At 41.0% G+C, this 23,868-nt stretch overlaps 1 protein-coding gene across 2 annotated transcripts; it reads right to left on the reverse strand.

Moving 5' to 3' along the window:
• Positions 1-1,028: 1,028 nt before the first annotated feature.
• SLC19A2 (solute carrier family 19 member 2) lies at positions 1,029-23,571 on the reverse strand. 2 transcript variants are annotated; one of them, XM_002715273.6, is made up of 6 exons: positions 23,159-23,571; positions 13,778-14,377; positions 7,826-8,048; positions 5,771-5,963; positions 5,257-5,398; positions 1,029-3,391 (listed from the first exon to the last, which is right to left on the reverse strand). In XM_002715273.6, the coding sequence occupies exons 1-6, from the start codon at positions 23,360-23,362 to the stop codon at positions 3,263-3,265; spliced, it is 1,491 nt and encodes a 496-aa protein (XP_002715319.1). In that variant the 5' UTR covers positions 23,363-23,571; the 3' UTR covers positions 1,029-3,262. The 2 variants fall into 2 exon arrangements, with proteins under 2 accessions (XP_002715319.1, XP_017201184.1); XM_017345695.4 differs by having other exon boundaries at positions 5,771-5,864; positions 23,159-23,498.
• Positions 23,572-23,868: the final 297 nt, after the last annotated feature.

The raw sequence follows: 23,868 nt of genomic DNA on the forward strand, positions 1-23,868 counted from the left end.
TATAATTCAATATTCTATATGGCAGAAGGATGTGTTTTGCAACAAATGGTTAGAAGCTTTATAATCTGAAAGGTAACCAGAGAATTATAGGGGCAGAAAAACCATGTTTAAAAAATTTTTTTTGCATGAAAAATGTCCAAGTCTTTACTGATAATCAGTGAAGTGCCTTACTTAAGTAAGTTTTGGAATGGGATAGTAAAGGAAAAGCATGAATTTATATACTTCAAGAAAAGACTTTACTTGAGGGATCAGTGTTGTGGTACAGTGGGTTAAGTTGCCTCTTGCAACACCAATATCCCGTATCTGAGACATGGTTCTAGTTCTGGCTGCTCTGCTTCTTCAGATCTGGCTCCCAGCAAATGCATTTGGGAAAGCAGCAGTAGATGGCCCAAGTACTCTCATGTAGGAGACCAGAATGGAGTTCCTGAACTCCGCCTGGCCCAGCCCTGGCCCTCTGGCCATCTGGGAGTGAACCAGTGGATGGAAAATCTCCGTCTCTCCCTCTGTCACTATTTTTAAAATATTTTAATTTAAAAAATCTACTCAATTTCAGGGATATAAAAAACACATGAGTCTCACCTGGTGGAAAAAGATCCTGGGTTGCCAGAATATTTTAGGGTAGAATGAAGAAGTTTCAAAATGAGATGGGACTTTCTACCCTTGCTTTAATTTTCTTTATTTGAAAAAATTGATTTTATCAAAGGAAGAACAACTCTTTTTGGTTTCTAGAGGAAAGAATCATTTAAAAAGAAGTATGAGAGGTGATAAGATGGAGACCAAGAAAAATCAAGTGTAATATGGAATCAGGAAAAAATTGTGACAACAATAGAAATGAAGAGAGTCAATGGGAGAAATCACACAACAATGGAAGATTTGATGGAATGACTAAAGATAATTCAGAAGTAGATAAAGGGAAGGCTTAATATGGACTCTGTCCTAGGAGAAATTGCTGAAAGATTTGAAGATGTAATGTAAAGCTCTTACTGTCAAAAGAAATTTAAAATAATTTTGATTAAGAAGGGAAAACATACCATAAAATATTTATTTAGTAAAATAATTTTATAATCTACACATAATTGAATAAAAAGTACAACAAATGATTTTCACTTCTTTGCAAAATTGCATATAGTACAACTTGCATGTTGGGTTCAGCATTCTATAGATATGGCTACATACCAAGATGTGAACATATTCTTAAAGAAGTAAAGGCTCACGTTGTGTACCACAAATGTTGAATTAAATTCCAGGGAAACATTGCTTTGGTAACATGAACAATCTGATTGTACTACCGTCAATTTATTTTTAAAAAAAGATTAAATAAAATCCCTCAATGGTGACTTTTTGCTTGTTTCTGAGAAAACAATTACCTATATAGTAAAATAAAGTTTTTTAAAAAGGCAAAATATAAAATGGGGATTACTACTTTTATGATATCACTCCCCCTTCTCTTCTTTAGGTAGTATTATTTTCCTTTCCCTTAATTGTAAAGGAAAGTGAACAGAAAAATGACTTCTTATCCCCATCCGTTTGCTTCCAGGATTCTTACTTAAATCAAATGAATACGTCAATTTTGCAGTCTTGACACTATCATTAATACTGTTAGCTTTGTCATTCTCAAGAAGGTTAAAAGCACCTATCTGGGTTCTTTTCAAGATAAGGCAACAAAGTTGGCTTTAAAATAGTTTTCAAGTCTCACTTTCCCTTGGTAGACTGATTCAGAGTTGTATGCATAAAGAATATTTTTTCAAATAACTTGGAAATGGAATCACAAGCAGTTTCTATTTTAAGCAAAATTTGAAGATGATCTACCCTTAGAAATAAAGGCAGATTTAAGGTACAAAATGCAGGAATCAAATCTATCCTAGTTCCTGTTCTATTGAAATAATTAAAAGGAGGCTCAGTTTATGAAAAAGACCTTAGAGTAATCCAACTCCAACTGATATCTTTATCTTGGATAAGAAAGACAAAATAATATAAAAGCTATAAATGGGAATGAAGTTATTTAAAAAAAGACTTTTTCACTTTATTTTGGAAACAAAAGGGAATGCAGATACAAAATGGGCAGGTTGTTTAGCCTGTATATGAATTTTTCATCATGGAATTAATAGTTCTTCACACTGAAGATTTAAAGAAAACCAATCCTACCTTAAATTTTCTGATTCAATCTTCATTTAGATTATTAACAGGCTTCAAAACTTGCCTTTTTCCTAACTAAATGAGCTTCTCTGGGAAGCATATGAATAATGCAAAAATGTACTTCTAAAGAAAATCTACATGGGGCCAGTGTTGCAGTATAGCCGGTTAAGCTGCCACCTGTGACACTGGCATCCCAAATGGGCACAGGTTCGATTCCCAGCTGCTCCACTTCTGATCTGGCTCCCTGAATGCACCTGGGAAAGCAGAAGATGGCCCAAGTGCTTGGGCCATGTACCCATATGGGAGACCTGGATAAAGCTCCAGGCTCCTAGATTCACCCTGACCCAGCCCTGGCTGTTGCAGTCATTTGGGGAGTCAACCAGCAAACAGAAAGATCTCTCTCTCTCTTTCTCTCTCTCTGTATCTCTATAATTCTGCCTTTCTAAGAAATAAATAAATCTTTAAAACTAAAAAAGAAAAAAATCTACACAAATACATAATGGTCAAGATGGGAACTAAGAACATTCATAGAATGAATTTTTAAAAATAAAATTAGAAATGACACTTACTCCCTATAGGAAAAAGATTAAATCAGAGCAAATATTGCCAGTTATCTTTCATCTGCAAAAACACAAATGCACATAGGTAACATAGAAATATTTAAGTTGAACAGAGGCAGTTGCCAACAGAACATATTTCCATCATGACTTATAAGATCTTATGGCCTCTGCGGAGCCCTGATCCCACCAGGCCAAGTACCTGGCAAAGCCCATACAGATGTGTGTGACCTATAAAACATCAAATTCATTTGCTTATCAAGTATACAACACTGCCTAGTCTTGATTGCTCTTGATTACTTGATTTTTCAAATTCAAGTTCACGTTTGAATCAGAAAACAAGTCTCCCTTAAATTAGATCTCATAAATAATGCATGAAATAAATTTCACTTTCTGGCTCCTCTGAACAGTATCATTGTTACTTCAGGAACACAAAGTGTTAGCTGAGTGGCTGCTTTGAAGCCACTGAAATGCACATTCATAAATACATGTCTAAATATTAAAAAATTAAATACATCCAGGCAATTTATGTGCAGAGTCCTTGCTGTAAGAAGTCCTTCAGCAGTGTATTATGAAGTGATTACTTGAGAACTTGATTCTGGATCTTCCTGCTTCCTGTATTTCTTCATAATACTGACTGCACCATTCACCAGGAAAACCACAGCGATGAATGCAAAATAACTGGCATAAATCAGGAACTAAAAGGAAGAAAAGTGGTGATTATCAAATTATCCATTAGAAGATGAATTGTTTTATTACATATATGTGAACATTCTCTAATTATTTAGAGTTTTGCAATCAAACTTCAAAAGGCATAGCAGGTTTACACTACATGCTAGGTACTAAAGACACAAAGCAGTAGCACAGCACAATGGTGCTGAAACCGACAGCCTGAATGTGAATCCAGACTTCATTCCTTACCAGTTGTGAATCACTGACTATAATACTTAATCTCTGAGCCATGACTTCTTTATTCACAAAATGGAGTTCTTTAAGAAGGAGTATTGGGAGGGATCAAGAATATGCATGAAAATGCTTTTTAGCAATGCTTCTGTTTTACTGTTGCTGTCATTATTGTTATAACTGATTCATGGTCTCCTCGCTCAAGCTGACAGGTAAGCATGACTAACAGACCAAGCTCTGAAGATCAAGTGCTTCTTTTCTTCCCCAGAAGAGGGCAGAAGAAGATCAACCATCTTCCATTACTAAGACATTTTAAAATGTGACTATGTAGTTTATCAATATCTTCATCTGCTTCCTCTTAAAATAACTTACTGAATACATATTACTGGTTTAAAGGTACAATAAGAATGTATCCTTATAGCTGAGCCAGGTTCTTTCACATTTGGAAACCTATCTATAGAAAGCCAGTTAATCATCATGGCAGTAAGGGTTCCTGCAAAGCCCATAAGATCCTTTTATTCCACATCTTTAAATCACTGTTTCTGCAAGAATGTGCTGTCAAATTTGCACTTCAAATGTCAGCCAAGTTTCCCTCAACTGTGATAGTCCAGGACCCTTCTTTACCAAACAGCAGAATAACAAACTCTTAATTTCTCCCCTACTCTCCATCCCAAAGTAGGTTTTAGGTTTAGACAGATGTTTAAATCCTAGCTCTACCTAACATGTCTCAGATTTTTCTTTATGTCTAATGCTGGCAACACTACTACAAATTCCATATTTGGTGCTTGGTAGATAGAAGGCACTTCATGCACATTACATATTATTTCTTTTATCAATCTTTTAAATAAAAACAAAGTTAATTACTGCTAACATGTTGGGGTTTGTATTCTAAGAAAACTAATACTTAAGTATGGAATATTAAGTAGTGTGTATTGGGGGGAATATGGAGAAGGAATGATTTAAGCTGGGCTGGAGGTAAAGCTGGCACCTCTTGATGAAGCTGCCCATTTTACCAAAGCACAGAGCAAGCCCAACCCATAAACTCACAACAGATGAAGGCATATATAACTATACTATATATATATATACATATACATATATATGTATATATGTGTATATATATAACTATATTCCTGAGTGAATACAACTGTTCACTCTGTTGTTTGGGCAGGTGTCTTCTCAGTAGGTCATATGTTACGAATCACAATGCTATTTATCCACAGCAAGTCATTACCTTGGTATCTGGGTAAGGGGTATTTTAAATAAAGAAGGGAGGAGACAGAGTTGTGAGATAAAGAAGAGCATCTCTAAAGATTGGGTACAGAATTCCAGGCATAGAATTAAGCATGGAAGGAAAGAATGGATGAGGAAGCAGAAAGGGTTGGCCTAGAACGAATCAGTGTTGTCTTTCAGCTAAAATAGCCCCATTAGGCTGGTTAGTTATACTCAGGAATGCTCTAGGGACTCATCAAAAGAAAGATGATCCCAATATCCTCCTGGCAGAAAAGAACTAAGGATGGAGGAGAGGGGTGACCAAAAAAGGAGGGAACACCTTCACTTTTTACTTTAAATCTGCTTATATTGTTTGAATTTGTTTTTAAAAAGCACGATCCACTTCTACCACCCTGATCATACTATGTTCAGCACTCAGAGATCTCACCTGAGTGGTAATTTCCAAGCCAAGTCCGCTGGCATCTACCACAATTAGAGTGAGCAAAGTCTGTAGTGCCAAGGCAATGAAGGTATTTACACCAAACACTAAAGCATAGCGTTCCATGCTGAGGTTTGCAGCAATTTGAAACCTTAAAAAAAAAAAAAAAAAAAAAAACAAGTTAAGCTGAATATATAAGAATTATTTCCTTAGTGGTTACAATTTTTACTTTAAATATGAATAGTCCTTTCTTTCTTCCTTAATTCCCTTCCCAATCATATGAAAAACTTTTTGTTGCTAAATGACGTCTCATGCATATATATGTATGCAGTAGGAATATATAAACAAAGGAATAAATATATTTTGCCTTAATGCTTTTTCAGGAGAAAAACTGATAACGCATACATAATACTATACCTCCCCTTATTTGCCTCTTTTAACTAGAAAACTTAACTTCTTGATTTGTAATGAAAACCAGTTTATCATAAGATTTCCTAATGTTCTTTTGAGACCAAATACATACGTTGCTATTGTGATGAGTAACATGTAGATGATTCTGAAGACAACATAGGATGCATAGCACACCCAAATGTCACCCACAGTGTCCATGATGTATACTGCAGCAGCAATCAGGAGAGAAAAGAGAGATAATGTCATTTCTCCCCAGGTTGACCAGGATATTTTTATATAACCAACGGCAAACACAGCAACAGCACCTACAAAACAAAATAAAAATCTAATTACTTTGCTAAGCAAAAATTGTTTCAATAAATTAAAAATTCAGCTTAGATTATTAAATTTTAAAATTTTTTTTAAAAATCTTGATTTTCATGAGAGGCAGACACAGAGAAATCTTCCACCTATTGGTTCAACTCCCCAAAGCCCCAAACTCAATCTAGGCCTCCCAGGTGGGTGGCAGGGACCCAAGAACTTGAGTTATCATTTGCTGCCTACCAGGGCACACATCAGGAGAGAGTTGTATTGGAAATAGAGGTGATTGGACTCAAATCGAGGCACTGTGATATCGGATGTGGGTGCCCCAAGGAGCAACTCAACTGCTGTGTCAAACACTTGCACCTTAAAATATTTCAACTTAAAAATAGGATAGTTCAAGATTATAGGGGGCCTGAAACCCAGGTAGAGAATTTTGGACTTAACAGAATAAACAGTATGGAGCATAAGAAATTATGAGAGACTGAATTAAGGCAGGAGGCAATGAGATAGAAAACGAGAACAGAGACATAGAGACAATGCTAAGGACAAAACTACTGGGGCTTAAGCAGTGGCAAGAGTCAAAAAGAACTACAGCTTCAGTTTGGTAACAGGGTAGGATGAATCAGCTTTCCATCAAACCAAAGAGGAGTCCAGTACATGGCCAAAGGGCTTCCGTGTCTTCCAGTAAAATAAGCAAAACAGTAATGATAGCTAAAGTATATGGAGTGCTCTGAGTGCCGGGCACAGATCATAAATTTTACAGATACATAAAAGCCTTCCGACAACATGAGGTTACATGAGGTAACTCAACAAACTAGAAAGGGATAAACAGAGTAAATGGCTGAGGACACTGGCACTGGAGAGCAGAACAGAAGCTACAGTGAGAGCCATGGCAGGACAAGCATTCAGGAGGTTTCTTCCACTCTGACTGAGTATTGGTTGAAAGGAGTAGTGGAATCTGTAACCAAAGGAACATATGCTCCAAGGAAAAGTATTGCAAGCAACAGTAGTGGCTATTGGTTTAGGCTCTAAAAGAATGGGTGGAGTGATTCAACCAGTTAGTGTGAAAGTTGAAGATAAAGTTCTTCTTCCAGAATATGGGTGCATCATAGTAGTTCTAAACAGCAAGGACATTTTGTTGTTTAGAGATGGTGACATTCTTGAAAAATATGTATACCAAAATCTCTACTGAAATGGTATCACATGAAGCTGCCCAGTCCACTGAAGTTCTAAAATCTTTCATCATGTAAATAATTTCCATGTATCTTTTTGTAATAAACTAATGCTGTTTAATATACTATACCCTATTATCTCTAAACTTTAGTTTCACTGTTCTAGTATAAACATTTCCAAATAAAATGAAGTCACTCTGCCTGATGACCTTGGGCAGGTTTTAAACCCTACTTACCAAATTTCCAGTGTGAAAAATGAGGATAATAATTGCAATAATTTCTTGAAGGCTGAATTAATATAAAGTTCTTAAAATGGCACCTAGTATATAACATTCAAAAGATATTAGCTATTACTATTATAAACTATTATAAATTGTTATTCGAAACTTCACATCAGGTGAAAAAAACAACCAGTAAAATGGACACTGGAAACCTGGATAAGCAAAGAAAATTATTTTGAAAATTATCTTATTCAGTTCTCCCAAAATTTATGAAGAATTCAAGTTTGTCCATCGCAGTTCTCTACCATGAGTACCTCTAGGTTGTCCTTCCAAATTATAAAATCAGAGCTCATTATGAGTAAATCCTTCTTTAAGGCTACCTCAAGTTTGGGAAAAGTAAATCTGATTACGACTGGCTTAACTACCAAAGGAATCTCAACACCCACCCCTCCACCACCCTGTACTACTTACCCAGTAAAGTGGAAACAGCCTCCACACCACCATTATAGATAGCAGCATGGCGAGAAGGCATCACTTTCTCCCACAGACCCTGTGTGTAGTTCACGACTTGGAAATAGCCACAAGTGGAAAGGGCCCACCACACAGACCAGCAGAGCAAAGGGCGAGAGGAGTAGCATGTCAAGAAATCATTCCACAGAACCTTCAACACAAGGAGACGGTCTGGCTTGGGTTCCTACACAGCAAAATGAAACAAAGCTTAAACATCATGTACAGAAAAGCAATTGCATAGACTCAATTTTATATTCATGTTTCCTTGTGAAACCAATTGCTTACACATATTTCATCTAAGTAAACATATAAGAATGCAAACGTATTAGCAGTTACCTTTATTTCCTTTGGGAAAAAAATACATTCTCATGCAATTTCTGTTTTAAATGTTCTATCACATAAGCACAATATATGTAATCAGTCCACAAAGCATGCATTATTTACAAAATGAAGAAAGATGGCCAGCGATTGCATGCTTCAGTCGAAGACAGATGACATTCCCTATCTCCCACAGAGTGGCAAACAACATTAACACTAAGGAACAGACTAATAACCCCATCAGATTACCACTGTTCACTGAATCCAGCAGTGGAAATCTCCGATCCTTATAAATGAAAGATCTACTGAATTGTAATTGTTAAGGTAGAAATCTGACAAAGAAATCAGCCAAAATCTTAGCAGTCCTCTGGGTAATGGGGTTACTAATGATTTTAATTTTTCTTCCTTAAATATACTATCTGGCCGGTGCCGCGGCTCACTAGGCTAATCCTCCGCCTTGTGGCGCCGGCACACCAGGTTCTAGTCCCGGTTGGAGCGCCGGATTCTGTCCCGGTTGCCCCTCTTCCAGGCCAGCTCTCTGCTGTGGCCAGGGAGTGCAGTGGAGGATGGCCCAAGTCCTTGGGCCCTGCACCCCATGGGAGACCAGGATAAGTACCTGGCTCCTGCCATTGGATCAGCGCGGTGCGCCGGCCACAGCGCGCCAGCCGCGGCGGCCATTGGAGGGTGAACCAACGGCAAAGGAAGACCTTTCTCTCTGTCTCTCTCCACTCTGCCTGTCAAAAAAAAAAAAAATATATATATATATATATATACTAACACTTAACCTATAGGAAATATTACTAATAAAACAGTAAAGCTACTACATTTATAATTCAGTGAAGCAAAAACACTACTGACCTATGCATCATTCCAAGACTATGCTACAAAATGAAATTGAGTTTTCAGACACCCTGTGAGATATCTCTGTCAATGTATCAAGGATCTATCAGAGGTTGCCATAATTCCCTAGGCTTGTATAGAACATACAAAATTTAATTTTGTGGTTAACACAGAAAGGCAAAATGAGAGACATAGATTAGTACTAGACAACACTGACTAGAAAAAAAATTACAAAACTACATGTAGGTTATAATTTCATTTATTATACAATGTATATATATGTGAATATGTATTTATGAAAAGAGATGTTTGGAAAGAATTTCATGAAAATACTAATAATGGTGACTTTTATTTCTTTTTATATAGTTTTCTGTAATGCTTAATTTTAAAAACTAAGTATGAATTGTTTTATAGAATCAGGACAGATTTTTTTTTTTTTATTTTTTGACAGGCAGAGTGGACAGTGAGAGACAGAGAGAAAGGTCTTCCTTTGCTGTTGGTTCACCCTCCAATGGCTGCTGCAGCTGGCGTACTGCAGTGATCTGAAGCCAAAGCCAGGTGCCCCTCCTGGTCTCCCATGCGGGTGCAGGGCCCAAGGATTTGGGCCACCCTCCACTGCACTTCCGGGCCACAGCAGAGAGCTGGTCTGGAAGAGGGGCATCCAGGACAGAATCCGGTGCCCAGACCGGAACTAGAATCCGGTGTGCCGGCGCCACAGGTGGAGGATTAGCCTATTGAGCCGCGGCGCCGGCCAGGACAGATATTTTCTTTTTAAGATGATAATATTATTATGGGGCTGGCGCTGTGCTGCAGCAGGTTAACGCCCTGGCCTGAAGTGCCGGCATCCCATATGTGCGCCAGTTCAAGACCCGGCTGCTCCACTTCCAATCCAGCTCTCTGCTATGGCCTGGGAAAGCAGTAGAATATGGCCCAAGTCCTTGGGCCCCTGCACCCGCGTGGAAGAGCCTCCTGGCTCCTGGCTTTGGATCAGTGCTGCTCCGGCCGTTGTGGTCATCTAGGGAGTGAACCAGCAGATGGAAGACCTCTCTCTCTCTGCCTCTCCTTCTCTCTCTGTGTTAACTTGGACTTTCAAATCAATAAATAAATCTTTTTTTAAAAAAATGATAATATTATGAAGCCAGTGTTGTGACACAGCATTGAGCCATAGCCTGCAATGCTGGCATCCTATATGGGTAGTGGTTTGAGTCCCACCTGCTCCATTTCTGAACCACCTCCCTGTTAATGTCCTGGGAAATCAGCAGAAGATGGTCCAAGTGGTTGGGCCCCTGCTACCACCACGTGGGAGACCTAGATGGAGTTCTCGGCTCCTGGATTTGGTTTGGCCCAGCCCCTGCTGTCACAGTCATTTGGGTGAACCACCAGATATCTGGTGAACCAGAAGATATCTCTCTGTGTTACTGCCTTTCAAGTAAATAAATAAATCTTTAAAAAAATTAAAAGATGATATATTACTTATATACAGTGACTATCAAAATTAAGTGAAAAAGAAAGCTTTCTGATTGTGAAAGGTGTCAGTCCACAAATGTTATACTATGAGAATCATTTCTTAAGTATTAATTATATACCAGGGTTAAAAGAATAGTTTATTCTGCATAATTTGCAATGAATGAAGAACTGAACATATATTAGGTCCAGTTACAAGCCAAGAACACAGTGAGTATGGTTCCATTTGTGAAAGATAGGCACTGGTCAGCGCCACGGCTCATTTGGCTAATCCTCTGCCTGTGGCGCCGGTACCCCTGGTTCTAGTACAGGTTGGGGTGCCGGTTTCTGTCCCGGTTGCTCCTCTTCCAGTCCAGCTCTCTGCTGTGGCCCAGGAAGGCAGTGGAAGTTGGCCCAGGTGCTTGGGCCCTGCACCCGCATGGGAGACCAGCAGGAAGCACCTGGCTCCTGGCTTCCGATCAGTGCAGCACGCCAGCCATAGTGGCCATTTGGGGGATGAACCAACGGAAGGAAGACCTTTCTCTCTGTCTCTCTTTCTCACTGTCTAACTCTGCCTGTCAAAAAAAGAAAGAAAGATAGTCACCGATTCTGGTGGCTCTTCTTGTGAGGTCAGCACCCTTTGCCCCACAGCAATAGGAATAGGCTGTCTCTGAAAAGAACTCAGAAATACTCTAAGGTAACTTGTGGACTGAGCTATCACTTTGACTACTCCTAATTCTATTTCCCTTTCTATAAAATCAAGATAAAACCATGCACCTACTCTTCAGTAATTACCACAATTATGATTTATGGTTTAGCTATAGGTTTTGTCAACTGAACTGGTTATATGTCCTTTAGTATCCATATTCTGACTTTCCTTCAAACTTGCCAAAGAAAAACAGTAGTATTTCAGGGCCAGTCAGCACAGCTGCCAAGCACTGCCATCTGCTATGGTATCAGCAGCAGAGTCTGGGCTATCACTTTTTTCCACCTCCATCTATCACTTGAATTCTAATTTTGACCATACCGTGGCCAACATGATAGTTCTGACAATGTTGTCACTCTAGTGAAAGCCTTTATGGTGCCAAGTATAGAGCGAAGGGGACCTTTATTTGCTTTGAAATTATGTTTAGGAGTATATTTCTGCAATTCCACTTAAGTCACTGATTTCTGATCTCAATCCTCATCTCTAAAATGAAAGAGCTACTAAATCTAATACCTTTTACGACGTTCTGATTGTTCTGATTTGGAGTTAGAATCATTTCTATCTCTATAATTTTATAATCCTTCAACATATAAAATACCAACATTTTGCATTTCTAATATACAACAAATTTCAAATTGACCTAGGACAGAGTTTTTTAAACTGTAGGTCACAACTCATGAGTGGGTAATTAAATTCATTAGTAGATAGTGATGAGAATTATAAAAAGTGAATAGATTGGAATGTATCAGAATAATGTACTGTGTTATAAAACCTCAGTTCTGTATATACATAAAATATGCACATGCATGTGAATTTACTGGTTGCTATGCAAAATGTGTCTTACCATGTTTCTTATTCATATTCAAAAAACTTCAAAACTGGTTTATAAAAATCTTTAGAAGTATATCCAATGTTAATATTTAAAATATATATTTAGATACACATCAATTTTAGCCAAAGCCATTGTAACACATTTGAAACATATTTAAAAACAAAAAGTAAGGGGTCGATCCTTTTTTTCCCTTCCACATAAGATATATCCCATGATTACACTTTCTTCCCCTCCCACTATCAGCACTTTGTGGAATCTCCAATGTCACCTAAACAACCTTGAAGGAATCAGTATTCCATTGCTATCTAATGCCTGGTCTTCTTGACTAAAGCAGGACACAGATGTCCTGGTAATCAAAGTGAGTTTCATAATGACTGTTACCCCCACTTGAAAGGGTGACCCAGGCTTTTGGGGACAATAACCTAAATTTCAACTAGTTATCATAATCAGAAGCAAAGAATGGTGTTAGGCAAAACAGAATAATTTTCAATGAAGATATAAGATGCCACATTGAAACTACTAGTTTAACTCCAGATAGTGAGCCACTCTATTCATACTGGTGCATTATTCTCATTCAGCCTACAAAACTAATAGAACCCAGTTTTATGTCTGACAGAGCCTCTTGCAAATCTGGAATGTTAATAGGCTTATTTCCAACATGTCCCAGGAAAACTAAGACTAATTCAGTATAATTAGAATGAAACTTGCCCCTAAAAGCTTATAACCTGACAGAAAGAAAAAACAATGTAATATAGAAAAAGAAATGTGGGGAGGCAATTTATCTTTCTGGTTAGATGCAGAATGGATGGATTAATTATGTTACTATCATATCTCTCTCCTCAAAGAGATGGCTTTATAGTCAAAACTTTTTCTTAAATTTTTTTTTTTTTAAATTTATTTGACAGGTAGAGTTATAGACAGTGAGAGAGACAGAGAGAAAGGTCTTCCTTCTGTTGGTTCACTCCCCAAATGGCCGCCACAGCTGGCGCTGTGCCCATCCGAAGCCAGGAGCCAGGTGCTTCTTCCTGGTCTCCCATGCGGGTGCAGGGACCCAAGTACCTGGGCCATCCTCCACTGCCTTCCCGGGCCACAGCAGAGAGCTGGACTGGAAAAGGAGCAACCGGGACTAGAACCCAGCACCCATATGGGATGCCTGCGCCACAGGCGGAGGATTAACCAAGTGAGCCATGGCACTGGCCCCATTTAGTCAAAACTTTTAATACTTCTTTCTCGTCATCTTAAATTTTTCTCTTGGGAGTCTCTTCCTCTGTATTATTCATTACTACCTCATTTTGGCAAAGTATCATTTGAAAAGTAAATCACAGACATCACTTCTAGCACAGAAGAGGAAAATAACTTCCTATCCTTCAATACTTTGGGCCTCAATTCAGATAGAAGTAGATTTTAAACATTTATTGGAATAATTTCATCTCCTATTTAGCAAAAATTTTCCACGTGCTTTCTTTATGTAACAAGCACTTAGGAATAGGAAGACGAAGATGACACAACCCTGCAATCCAAAGCATCTCTGACATGAACGATACAATGCTGTCCCAGTCTGACTCCGGAGGTCATGCATTCCAAGGGAACATATATTTGTCTTCCTTAATATAAACCAACTATATCTTGAACTAATGAATGGATGACTCATTGACTCAACTCAGAATAAGACCTGAATTCAAATGAATACAAAATCTAGCAAGAGATTTCCTGTCAGTTTTTTCACCATTGGTCTAGCCCCTCAAATAACAACAACATTTAAGGTTGAGCTTACCGGTTCTTCTGTGGGAGCCTCCTCCATATTTAGAGGGATTTTTGACTCAATGTCCTCCCACCCAGGAAGGTGGTTAGAAGCTGCGGTGTCAATAACAATGCCACCATTCTGTACCTTGATGCCATTCACTCCCTGACAGGAGGAAGGAACATGAAAAAAAAGGCTCTTCTGTGGCATAGGAAGAAACCAGGCCATGGCAAATGCCACAGAAACACAGGTGAGAGAGATGACATTCAGGCTGAACAGGGACCAGTCTGCCACAGAGACAAGGATCTGCCCAAGGACAGAGCCCACTGTGAAGCCCACCAAGGTGGCACTTCGACAGTAACTTGTGACTTTCTGGTACATGCCGAGGTCTACCACACTGTAGATATAAGAGTAATAGGCAATTTCAGTGGCTGTGGCAATGCCATAAAAGAATTCCAGGAACTGAATAGCCAGCAGTCCCTGGGCATAGAGCAGCATGAACCACGTAACAATAAGGCTGAGTCCCTGCAGCAGCACAACAGGTTTATAACGGAGGTAGTCTGTGGCGAGGAAGACAGGAAACAGCAGCACCAGATAAGAGTAAGTCCATACTGGATAAATTTCATTGAAGACCTGGTAGAAAGAAAATAAATATTCATTAGTGATTAAAGCAGCTGTACTATTTATCATGAATTCATTCTTATAAAACAATGTATCAGTACCTCAAGCAACTCATCCTATCAGCCAAAGAAACCTTGACAACAACAGTTCGTATAATTGGCATATCCTCCCCCATCCCCAATCCATCATAGTTTTCCTATTAAAATTCCTTCTTATTCATCAAAGCCTAGTTCTAAGAATTTCTTATCAGAAAGACTTTGCTGAAGCTGACAGTATTTGTATCACAACTTTCAAAGTTCTCAATACTGCTTTGCATGGGATGGTTTCCCCAATTAACTCATAACACTGGTCCTTAACTATGACTGCATCTTTCCTGATAAGTTTAAAAAAAAATCTCTTGTCATGGATATTTTGTAAAAACCCCATAGCAGATTTTAATATGAGCCAAGATTCCGAACCATTGCCACATAGAGATTCTACAAGGGTGGACCCAACATTCATCTGTATGATCTAACAGCCACTATACTATTTTTAAAAACAGCAGGATCAATAAGTGTTTCAGCAATTGAATCACTGTCATTCTTGCTTCTAGACACAGGATAGGTAGAGTTGATCCTACTGTTTGATTAGGTTTCTCTGTAGATTTCACTTCTTTTGGAGTAAAGAAATAAACAGGACAACTCTGTCTTGAAGACAGAATAACTATCTTTGGATGGTAGGATATTGACAATTTTTAGGTACTTATTTTTGCTTATTTGTAAGTTTTTGCTATTCTCTTTTTTAAGAATTTTAAATTGACAGATAATAATTATACATATTTATGGAGTACATGTGATATTCTGACACACATATACATTGTGTAATGATCAACTCAAGTTATCTGGGTTATTCATCATCTCAAATATTTATCATTTCTTTGCGATGAGAACATTCAGAACACTCTCAGCTATCGTGGTTTATATGATACCATATTAACTATAATCATCTTTCCATGTAATATAATAAAAAAGAATAGAATAAAAAGAACTGCTAATTTTAACACATACTTTAAAGTTGGGTTACAGTGGAAATAACCTTAAAATGAAGTCACAAAGACCCCAGCTGGAATTTCAGTTCCATCGCATGCTGTGTGATTATAGATGCTTCTCAGTTTACCATGGGGTTATGTCTGATAAACCCAGTGCAAGTTAAAAATATTGCTAAGCTGAAAATACTTAATACACCTAATCTACTGAACACCATGGCTTAGCAACACTTATACTGTGGAGTATCAGTTGTTTATCCTAACCATCATGGAGCTCACAGGGACCTGTGGTTTGTTGTCCCTGCTCAGTATCATGAGAGTTCTGTACTGCCTTTTGTTAGCTTGGGAAAAGGCTGAAATTCAAAGTATGGTTTCTATTGAGTGCACACCACATCCATACCACTGCAAAGTTGAAAAATCTTAAGTTGGGTACCATTGGAATAGCTAAGATCCTTAGTTCCCCTTAACTTTAGGACTGCTTGTTATGAGATTAAATCAGAAAATACACGTAAATTACTCTATTTTATCTGTAAATCTGAAGACTAACTGAAAGTGAAATACAGGTCACCTGGTGCAATATGAATTAATGAAATTAATTATCCCTGTTCTTCCATTAACAAACACTGGAGGGAAACTCTTCATTTTATATCTAATCAAATGTCTGCCAAGGTCCTGAGGGTTTAAGTAAGTCAGTTTTTATAATAATCATTTCAAAGTCCAGATCAGTGGCCTTAATTTTTAAGTGCCTTTTGGAAGGTATTCTTGGCAAGAAGCTGATGACTTTATGATGAAGCAATCTGATGCTAGATTTTGGCATTCTGAGACCAAGGGTAATCTCTGTTTTCCCAAGTATAAAAATAAGCCATTCTTCTGAGGTTTCAGAGGATAAGGTAAACGAATAGTGTAGAATCTGTTGCCAGTATGATCACCATTTTCTTTTTCCTTTTCTTTCTTTCTTTCTTTTTTTTTTTTTTTTGGACAGGCAGAGTTAGACAGTGAGAGAGAGACAGAGAGAAAGGTCTTCCTTTGCCGTTGGTTCACCCCCGAAATGGCTGCTACGGCCGGCGCGCAGCGCTGATCAGAAGCCAGGAGCCAGGTGCTTCCTCCTAGTCTCCCATGCGGGTGCAGGGCCCAAGCACTTGGGCCATCCTCCACTGCCTTCTCGGGCCACAGCAGAGAGTTAGACTGGAAGAGGAGCAACCAGGACAGAAACCGGCGCCCCAACCTGGACTAGAACCTGGGGTACCGGTGCTGCAGGCGGAGGATTAGCCTAGTGAGCCAGGCTAACCCCAGACTTGATTTCTGAGTATTCCACTTAAAATTTTAAAATTCACCTTCATGAATATGGGTCAAAGTTTTGTTTGTAAATCAGTTAGCAACCTCCACTCAAGGAATTTTGGCTGCATCTGTATACATGAGTGGAAGTATAATCAAAGACTGTACAAGTGATTTTTATAATCGCAAGCATGGACATTGTAGCAAATAAGGAACAAAAGTGTCCCTAGCTGGTGTGACTACATCTTAAGATGCCTATCAGTAGAAAAGCAAAACAGTCAAGGGTAACCTTGTGAAGACTGAAAGTATCTTCACAAACTTTCTGTAAGCTGTGTCCTGAAGAACAACTTCTCATTCGTTTTTTGCTTATACTCTTACAGACAGAAGAGTGTTTTAAAACATTTATGAAAAAGTGAAATTAAAAGATAAATTTGCCTTGGTCCAAAAAAATTTTTGAAACTCATGCATACTTTTTCCATAATATGCATTTTCTATGAACTTTCTGAAGATTTTTTTTTTTTTGACAAGTAGAGTTAAACAGTGAGAGAGAGAGAGAGAGAAAGGTCTTCCTTCCATTGGTTCACCCCCCCAAACGGCGCTGCGCCGATCCAAAGCCAGGAGCCAGGTGCTTCCTCCTGGTCTCCCATGCGGGTGCAGGGACCCAAGCACTTGGGCCATCCTCCACTACACTCCCGGGCCTCAGCAGAGAGCTGGACTGGAAGAGGAGCAACCAGGACTAGAACCCGGCACCCATATGGGATGCCTGTGCTGCAGGTGGAGGATTAACCAAGTGAGCCATGGCACTGGCCCCCTGAAGATCCTTTATATGCATAGCTTTGAAAATTTCTTGCACCAACATAAATTCACCTTTTGATCATATTTACCATGAACTTTTTGGAAGTACGTTTGTACTGTTGTGCTTTAGTTTTCCAAAGTGTGAAACCGCCTCCTGTGTTCGACTCAGCATGTTTCTTCACCTTTACCTTTCCCCCAGTATATTTTTCCTCAACACAGCAACACAAAGCTACAAGCCATCAATCCTTTCCTTTAATAATGTTCTCTACTGCCCACTTCAATATCCCATCTTCTTTTGTTTTGGGGCTTTGCTTGGCCTCTTCAATCCAAAAATATGGTCTGTGCTTAAGAGATATTTAAAATTTTCAATAATAGTTGTTCCACATGAGTGGCTGCCAAGTTCTCACTGTTAAGTCCTATCCTTTTAATTGCCAATTTAAAGATCCATGCTCATGAACCTAATTCTAATACAAAACCACAATTTAGATAATGAAAAAGAGGGAAAGTATCATTACCAACCTTGCAGTGTCAACTAAAAACAAAAATAGGGGCCAGCATTGTGGCATAGCAGGTTAAGCCATTGCCTGTGACACTGGAATCCCACATGAGTGCCACTTCAAGTCCCAGCTGCTCCACTTCGAATCCAGTTCTCTGCTAAATCATCTCAGGAAGCAGCAGATGGCCCAAGCACTTGAGTCCCTGACAACTACATAGGAGACCCAGAAGAAGTTCCTGACTCCTGGCTCTAGCCTGGCCCAGCTCTTGCCATTTGGTGAGTGAACCAGTGGATGATCTTTCTGGAACTCTGCTTTCAAATAAATAAATAAATCTTAAAAAAAATAAAATAAAGGCAAGTGGGAGTAGGGGAGATGGGTTCCCTTAAACTTACATTAAATAAGAAACCTGCATTTTCTCTGATGAGACTTCAATCCAAGGTGAATGTTGCTCTCACGCTATTGTCAACACTTACAGTAAATTTTTACTGATGTGTTTACATAGTAGAGAATACACTTAACCTAAACTTCCTCCATTTAATCAAAACAACAGGCTTCCAAGGCAAATGCTTTTGTCATTATTTCACAATCAAGGAAGCCTGGTCTTAGGGAAAAATTAAGTAAATTGCCCAAAGTTATCAAAGCTAAGATTAGCTGAGGGAGCATCCAAACTCAGATATTCTGAATGTACCAAACTAAAATGTCTGATTCTTCCATCAGGAAACTGTTACTGATCATGTGGTACGTACCAAAGTTGTTTCTAATACAGTAACGTTTTCAATCTGACAGGTGCTGCCATAGCACATTAGACCATGCAGCCTCCAGAGCTTAGCTACTGGGTCTCTTTCAATGCCCCAAAGGGGAAGTCATTACATCAGAAAATGCTGCTTTATATAGATGTTTGAATCTTGAAGGAAAGCTTCCCACAGGCAAAAATGTATGAATTACAGACCCTTATTAATTATCGATATCCTAACTTGTCACCTCAGGTAAAATCTGTCATGTGAGCAAAGGGAATTGATTGTATTCTAATCAAAGAGTCTTTCACAATTCTTTGGAACACAGTTTGTTTGTGCTTTCTCTTGAGATACAGAAAGTCAAGGAAAAACAGATGTTCAGTTTTAAGTTCTAATTCGAATTTAGACTTTGAGAACGGGGTTTCAGCTAGACAGCTTGTTTTTCTTCCTGTGTGGAGATGACAATAAAAGAAAAAAAGGAAGTTTTGAAATTTGTGGGAATATACTTGCATATATTATTTATAATGGAAATAGGAAATACGGTTACTTATTTTCTTGAGATTTATTTTGAGAGGCAGAGTTATGGGGTGGAAAGAGGGAGGAAAGAGAGAGAGAGAGAGAGAGAGAGAGAGAGAAATCCTCCACCCTGATTCACTCCCCCAAATGACTGCAACAGCCAGGGCTAGGCAAAGCCAGAGTCAGGAGCTGAGAGCCTGGAATTCCATCCAGATCTCAAATGTGCCTGGCAGGGACCTCCATTAGCAGGGAGCTGGACTGGAAGTTGAGTAGCCAGGATACGAACTGGTATTCATCTGGGATGCTGGCATTGCAGGCAGCAGCTTAACCTGCTGTGTGACCACAATGATTCCATGGGGTTGCTTGTTTAGGAGGGACCATGAAAAATGAGAAAGTTAGAAGCTAACAGATGTAGATGATGATTATTTCAAGCAGGGATCATATTTTTGAGAACAGGCCAATGAATGAGAGTTTGTGAATGCGCTTGATTTATAAGATTCATATGGATGGAGCTTCGGTATGTGGAAGGTGGCAAGGGGACACAGGATGTAGTGGGAGAAAAGGTTGTCAAGGAAGTAAGAATCAAACTCTGAGGCTCTAAATATCAGGCAGAATAGGTACAATTTTTTTAATAAATTTTTTTTGACAGGCAGAGTGGACAGAGAGAGACAGAGAGAAAGGTCTTCCTTTTCTGTTGGTTCACCCCCCAATGGCTGCTGTGGCCGGCGTGCTGCAGCTGGCGCACCGCGCTGATCCGAAGCCAAGAGCCAGGTGCTTCTCCTAGTCTCCCTTGCAGGTGCAGGGCTCAAGCACTTGCGCCATCCTCCACTGCACTCCCGGGACACAGCAGAGAGCTGGACTGGAAGAAGAGCAACTGGGACAGGATCTGGCACCCCGACCGGGACTAGAACCCCGGGCACCGGCGCCACAGGCGGAGGATTAGCCTATTGAGCCATGGCGCCAGCCCAATTTTTTTAATAAATTAAAGAAAGTTGTCAAATGTTGAACCATATGCCGCAAAGATGAAAGGATGAATATGATTTTTAGATAAAGAGCTTTACTTTATTTAAAGTTTGGCCTTCAACCATAAGAGTAAATTAACCTGCTTAAAACCTATAAAGAGGGGCCAGCATCCTGGTGTAGTGGGTTAATGGCATCCCATATGGGTGCCAGTTCGAGTCCCAGTTACTCCACTTCCAGTCAAGCTCCTTGCCAATACCCTAGGAAAGCAGCAGAGGATGGCCCAAATGCTTGAGCCCCTGTACTCACATGGGAGTCCTGGAAGAAACTCCTGGCTCCTGGCTTCAGCCTGGGCCAGCCACCGTCACTATGGTCATTTGGGGAGTGAACCAGCAGATGGTAGATCTCTCTCTACCCTTCTCTAACTCTGCCTCTCAAAATAAATAAAAATTTTAAAAAGCTTTAAAGAAAAAAATTTTTAAAGCTTATAAAAATGGTATATGTTTTTAAGTCAAGACTTTTCCTAAAATCAAGAAAGAAAACCCTTTCAAAGTGGAAAAACAGAGGAAATTCTTCTGTCCCTTCTTTTGTCTTCGGACTTATTAAACAATAACTCTATTTAAGATGATACAACCTGGTCTCCTGCATTCTACTGGAGGAAATCCAAACTTCAATACAAATGTCACCGAACGTGACTTGGCATTCACTTTGCCTAAATATCATGTAATTTTTTTTATTGTTTAACTGTCCATTGCTAAAAATGAATGCTCAGTCAAGAAGAAGAACAAGTTGTTCTATTATTTGTTATCAGTTTTTCAAAGAATTTAAGGCTCTCCATAGAGTGAGCAGAGCAATACTGAATTGGGCATGACTCTGAGGGCTTTGGAGACAAATAACACTCCTTTCCCAGACCACTGGATTTCTCTTCATATTCCACCCTTCTCATCGGATTCACAGTAACAGAAGTATGCTTAATTTTTGTTACACAATCAGCAAATATTTACTGGGCCTGGCACCTGTGCCCCCTGAATATAATTCCACTCCAGAAAGCTTTCTGATGAGGCAGCGCACTTGATCACAACAGCAATCCCACAGCAACCCTCTAGCAGGACACAGGATAAAACAGATCAGCTTTCAAATATCAACATCACTGGGAGCACGGTTCTCCACCACGTGCTTCTCAGTCCAGCAAGGTGCACAAACTGTGCAGATCATGTGACAGGGCAGGGAGAAACTTGGTCAGCTGCTCATGTGCAGTACCGTCTCTCCCCAATATACCCCAGTTATTGTTGGGTTTCCATAATCACACTTTCTCAAAATACTGCAGTGATCTTGTTCTCATAAAATCACTGTATTCACAAGACTTGGCCCCTCCTACTTCATTAACCAGTCTTAAAATCCAAACAGTAGTGAATAACTGCTACAGTCCCTGTACTGTAAAACTGAAAACCAGATGATCTGAAATTGGGTAAAGGTCAGTGAGACCGGACGGAGTGAGACAACGTCAGACACTCGGATGAACCCAGGATTCATCACTGTCTCTCAGTTCCCTCTTGAGTGGCCTTGAAAATGAAGGGCCGACTGGATGATGAGTAATTACATCCTGCCAATATGCAAATGACTGTGGTGGTGCCACCCCTTGCTCTGACCTGTTATGCAGGGTCACCAAGCTGCTCCTCCAAAGAGGTGACTGACTACTAACCACAGCGGGAAGAGTAAGGTTTAAATGGGAGGAGTTATTTTATAGCAACTGGTACAGGAAGGCAGGGGAGGAGGAAAAGACCAGACAGGAAAAAAGGAACGGCAAACAAGTGCCCACAAGGCCCCTCACAGGGAAAAGAACACCAGATCTCAGCTTTCAGCCTTTGTAGTGTTCAAGGCAGAGAGTATTGAGCCTGCTTTAAGAAAGAAATTTAATTTCTTTCTTTCTTTCTTTTTTTTTTTTTTTTTGACAGTACTTTGGCTTACATTTCTGTTCCAGTTTCTATACTATCTTTCTTCTGCAGAAAGCACAGGTTGGGCTTGACCATGCATTTTAAGAATTAAGCACATTTTTTTTTTTTTTTGGACAGTTAGACAGTGAGAGAGAGACACACAGAGATAAAGGTCTTCCTTCCCTTGGTTCATCCCCCAAATGGTCGCTACGGCCGGAGCTATGCCGATCCGAAGCTAGGAGCCAGGTGCTTCTTCCTGGTCTCCCACGCGGGTGCAAGCGCCGGCCAGAATTGAGCACACTTCTAAAGCACACGATGCCCTCACTCATAAGTTCTTGTATAGGGAAAAATCAGACAACAGGAAGTTCTTCATCATGGACTAGGTGCACTTTACTACTGTAACCATCGGAGCAGGTAGAGCCCTCAAGGAGCTCTCCTGTGGTTGAGGGGCGACACTAACACCGGGGGAGCAGCCATTCACATTCAAGAAAAACAAAAAGTAAGTGCCAATCCCAGGAGGTGGGAGGCAGGCTATGCTTGGACACAATGTCAACGAATTAAAAAATCAAGGCAAATCAAGATGACGGCTCCGCGTGCTGCACTGCCCTTTATCCGAGCCCAGCCATCCTGAGGAAGGCAGACGAAGCAGGGGACGGGAAGGAAGGGGGTGCAGCAGGTAGAGCGAGCCTTTCAGAAAAGCGGTGGCCCCGACTTTCAGTGAACGAAGACTTTCTAAATCCCTGCCACGGGCCAAAGTACAGCTCGCCCCTTTCACTTCAGGAAATGCGGTGCCGCCTTCCCGCCGCTGGACCAGGCACATCACCGCAAGCAAAGCGGCCGAAGCGAGCGCACGTGTCCCGGGCGGAAAACGCGTCCTCTAAACCCAGAGGGCGACAGGAAACTATACAGCAACGCGGCGCGGAGTCCAGCGAGATCCCCGCGCGGGCTCCCGCGCTTTCCTGGCCTCTCTCGGTATTAACTGTTCCTCCCCCCACCCGGCACACCCCCACACACTTTCTCCCGCACACGCCGCGCCTGTCCCCCCGGCCCGCGAGTACCTCACGCTCCGTCAGGTTCTTGTCCGGCCCCAGCAGGTAGGGCGTCAGGAAGGGCTCGGACGGCCTGAGGCTGGCGAAGAAGCCGTAGGCGCAGAGCAGGGCGGTGGGCAGGAACCAGCACTCGCGAGGCACGCGAGCGGTGCGCAGGAGCACGGCGGCCGCCGCCGCCGCCGCCCGCCGGGACACCGGGCCGGGCACATCCATCCGGGGCGCGAGGGGCGGGAGCCCGGCCCCGTCCTGCCGCTCCTCCGCCGAGCGAGGCTCGGGGGCTTGCTGCAGCTCGGGCACCTCCTCTCGGCAAGGCCGGGTGGCTCCGGGCTTGCGGCCGCCACAGCCTCCTCCAGACGCTGCACCCCAGTGCCTTTCCCCCGCCTCTGGCGCCTTGCGAGCCGCCGCGGGACAGGGCGCCCAGTGCCAGTCACGCCCTAAGGCCCACCCTCCGCCACCGCCTCCAGACTGCGAGCCAATCACAGCGGCTGTCAGGAGAGTGGCTTCTCTCCTATTGGTCGGTGACTCACACGACCGGTGGTACAGACGGCCGGCCAGACCGCCCTCAGGCCTGGAGGACTTGAAGGACTCGGGTCGGAACGCCGAGCCGTGTGGTGGCCCCGCGCGCGAGGCATGCAGCGCGCGGTGTTGGTTCCCTTACCGCGGTCGGCTCGGCCAGCTTCCGTGCTGCCGCTGTGCCGTGAGAGGTCCCTCAGGGGCCT

Source organism: Oryctolagus cuniculus, chromosome 7, assembly GCF_051225735.1.
Source record: "Oryctolagus cuniculus isolate XC-2025 breed Fujian yellow rabbit chromosome 7, ASM5122573v1, whole genome shotgun sequence".
Classification (NCBI taxonomy): Eukaryota; Metazoa; Chordata; class Mammalia; order Lagomorpha; family Leporidae; genus Oryctolagus; species Oryctolagus cuniculus.

Excerpts from the sequence above, each read along its gene's own strand:
- SLC19A2 (XM_002715273.6), bottom strand. The coding sequence starts at position 23,362 with ATGGATGTGCCCGGCCCGGTGTCCCGGCGGGCGGCGGCGGCGGCGGCC. Across the intron at positions 14,378-23,158 it reads AGAACCTGACGGAGCGTGAG|GTCTTCAATGAAATTTATCC; the intron begins GTACTCGCGGGC and ends TCTTTCTACCAG. Across the intron at positions 5,399-5,770 it reads TTACTCATCACAATAGCAAC|GTTTCAAATTGCTGCAAACC; the intron begins GTATGTATTTGG and ends TTTTTTTTTAAG.